This window comes from Cryptotermes secundus, unplaced genomic scaffold (genome assembly GCF_002891405.2).
Source record: "Cryptotermes secundus unplaced genomic scaffold, Csec_1.0 scaffold2568, whole genome shotgun sequence".
Lineage (NCBI taxonomy): Eukaryota > Metazoa > Arthropoda > Insecta > Blattodea > Kalotermitidae > Cryptotermes > Cryptotermes secundus.
In genome coordinates this window covers 1-2,937 of record NW_019738898.1, presented here as the reverse complement: position 1 = coordinate 2,937, position 2,937 = coordinate 1, and the positions used below count along the sequence as shown (strand labels likewise).

General features: G+C 42.2%; 1 protein-coding gene across 1 annotated transcript in view; it reads left to right on the top strand.

The window, feature by feature from the left end:
• Positions 1 to 2,512, top strand: part of LOC111871332 (medium-chain acyl-CoA ligase ACSF2, mitochondrial-like) — a gene marked incomplete at its 3' end in the record, with an annotated part of 23,168 nt that extends 20,656 nt beyond the window's left edge. The window contains exon 10 of the mRNA XM_023864360.1: positions 2,338 to 2,512. Within this exon, the coding sequence (XP_023720128.1) occupies positions 2,338 to 2,512 (175 nt within the window). The remainder of the gene's footprint in view (positions 1 to 2,337) is intronic.
• Between the last annotated feature and the right edge of the window lie 425 nt (positions 2,513 to 2,937).

Genomic DNA, 2,937 nt, shown 5'->3' with positions numbered 1-2,937 from the left:
AGAAGACTGCTTTCTTCAAAAGTAAGGTTGTTCCTTTACTTAACTAGTTAAGTACTACGCCATGTAGGGGAGTGGATATGTAGATCCATTTTTCTTGGCCTCGGCACTAGCTGAAAGTGAGTGAGTTTCACGGTTCCGGCCGCTTTATCGCCAGGGATAGAGCCGCCAGTATCCATTGGATAGGAATTGTGATGGATCCCAGAAACGGCCTGAACGACGTAGAGAAGACAATATTCGTGACTCTAACAGGACTCGAACTCCGAACCGTCAGTAGTCCAGCCCTTGGCCAGTAGCTATACCGACTCTGTTCATCTATTCATTCATTCATTCATTCATTCATCAGTAATCTGTCAAGACGACAGGTCCACAGTCTCTTTCAAAACAGTTCCTCCACTTGATGTGATCTAGAGCTTTCTCCTTCAAATGAAAATATCTTCTTGTGTCTCCAAGGTCATCCAGCATCTTCTTACGTCTTCTTCCTCGTCTTCTTGTCACTTCTATCCGCCCCTCTATTTTTCCTTCAATAACTTCTTTTAGAAGACAGTTTCTGCGTAAAACATGACCAATCCAATTAGCCTTCCGTTTTCTTATTTCGTGTAGGATATTCCTCTGCTCACTGACTCTAATTAACACTTCTTCATTTCTCACATAATCGGTCCAACTGATCTTCTCCATCCTTCTCCAACACCACATTTCGAAGCTTTCCAGATGTTTCTGATCTACTGCCCTTAGTGGCCAACTATTCATCTAAGCGAAACAATTTTAAATTTAAAATCGTCTTGCTCAGATTCGAAAGTAGGTTCTTCTTTGTTTCGGTTTCCGTTTGATACGACTGTACCTGTTCCTAATATTTCCCATTTCAGCAAGTTGTAATAGTTTCGGAAAACAGAACAGAAGAGCGCGTTTTTTCGTCCGTTTGGGATAATGGCAGGCTTGCAGAAGTTCAGTGACCTAGGTAGCCATGGTGCTTAGAATTTTCTTCCTATTATAACTAATGCATCACCAATCAAAGATTGAAGTCGAACATCCTTTTCTTTATCCATTTCATCTCACCAACTCCTTCCCTGTTCTATTCATATTGCTTTTTCATCCACGTCCTTAGCTGCTTTTTTTTAATTATTCATCTCCCCCTTCCTTCATCCGTCTCCTTCACTTTATAACATTCCTTTTGTCCCTCACCCTTTATTCCTTTTGTGTCTTTGTCTCCAACTTTAGCGTATAGAGGGTGTCGCGTAGTCAGCGGAACGAATTCCTACGGTCGTTAATTTCGGTTTTATAGACCGGAACCGCTATTTCCTTGAAATAATTCCTCAATTATCTTCACGAGGCTGAGTGGATCCTTTTCCAGACCCACTACTTCTCAGAAAATCTGGTAGCGCCAGGAATCCTGACCTCTGGATCTGTAGCCAGGAACTCTGACCACTAGACCACAATAACTTCGCCGATAAGCAGCGGTCGCTCAGTCGTTATAGTTCGCTTGCGGACTACAGGCCACGGAGTTTTTCTTGGCCGCACCATAGCTCAAGTGGTTAGTCGCTGGCTTCCCACCGCTGCTTCCCGGGTTCGATCCCGGGGTCTGGTAAAGTGGGATTTGTGGTGGACAAAGTGGCGCTGGGGCACGTTTTCTGCGAGTACTTAGGTGTCCCCTGCCAATCTTCATTCCACCAAATTCTCCATCATAATCACTCGGGGTAGGCTACAATAGACCAATCAGTGGCCGCCGTGCCGAGTGGACCTAGTTTGACTCCACGCCTCACTAAGCAAATTAAAAAAAAGGTTTTTGTTTGGTTTGTGCCTTTGTCTCCTTCCTTTCTTGTTATTATTTTCCCATCTTTTTATGTATCTCATTGGCATTTCTTTTAGAGGAGACCCCAGACTCTTCACCTTTCTAGAATACAGGAAGAGGAATATCCGTGAAGTATGGGGATGGTTCAGGAGGCAGGATCACTCGCTAAGTATGTCAATAGGTTATGACTTGTGTGGCTGGGGTTCTATTCCTCTACTCCTCAGCATCAGGGGCAAACCCAGATGCCTGTCCAGTGGGTACCAGGGGTTTGAAGCTACAACTCAGCTCCATCTAGTGCCATGGTAAAGAATGCTGGAGCTGTACCTCCACTCTCCCATATATCTGCATGAGATGGTAATTAAGCAAGCACAGCAAAACTCTACCTCTCAATGGGTAGAAGCTTCAGTTGTTATTTTTGTTAACGAGACATGCAAATTTCTCATCTTAGGTATTTTTTTTAAATAATCTGTCTCCTAGATTTTTGGCGGAGTTACGAAAAATTCGTGTAGTCTTGGCCAGTGGGTTAAAATGCCTACTTTATATTTTTTCAGATCACCAGTCTCAACGTACAAGCCAAGCTACCTTCACCGCCCAGGTGCTGAACCACTGTTTGCCCTCACATTGGGGCAGTTAGCACAGAAAGCAGCAGAACAATGGGGTGAGAAAGAAGCATTAGTGTCAGTGTATGAGGAGCAACACTACACTTTCAGAGAAATGCTAGAAAAGGTAACATGTTATGTATTTTGCATATTTAAGTGTTACGGACGATAAACCTTCTGATAGACATGGCCCTCAGTGTTATATTTATAAGCTGTACACTGTAGTAGGAACTCTTGAGTGTGTGTGCGCCAAAGTCTTTGTTCGGAGTTCAGTGACTCGGGGGTAAAAAAATCTCAGTATCTGGTTAGGCTAAAGCAAATAAGCAGTGAATATTTATGTACACAATATTAAGTGATTAACATTTTACCATGGAGATAATTTTTCTTTTCTGTGAGATAGAGACTAAATTTGTGAATATTATATTATATGAGTATTAGATTTCAGATGGTTAAACAAAGGATTTTATGCGAATTCACAAGTTTCTATGCAGGAAAAAAGTAAAAAGACAAAAACATTCTGGCAAAAGTCTGAGTAAGAAATAGATTTATATC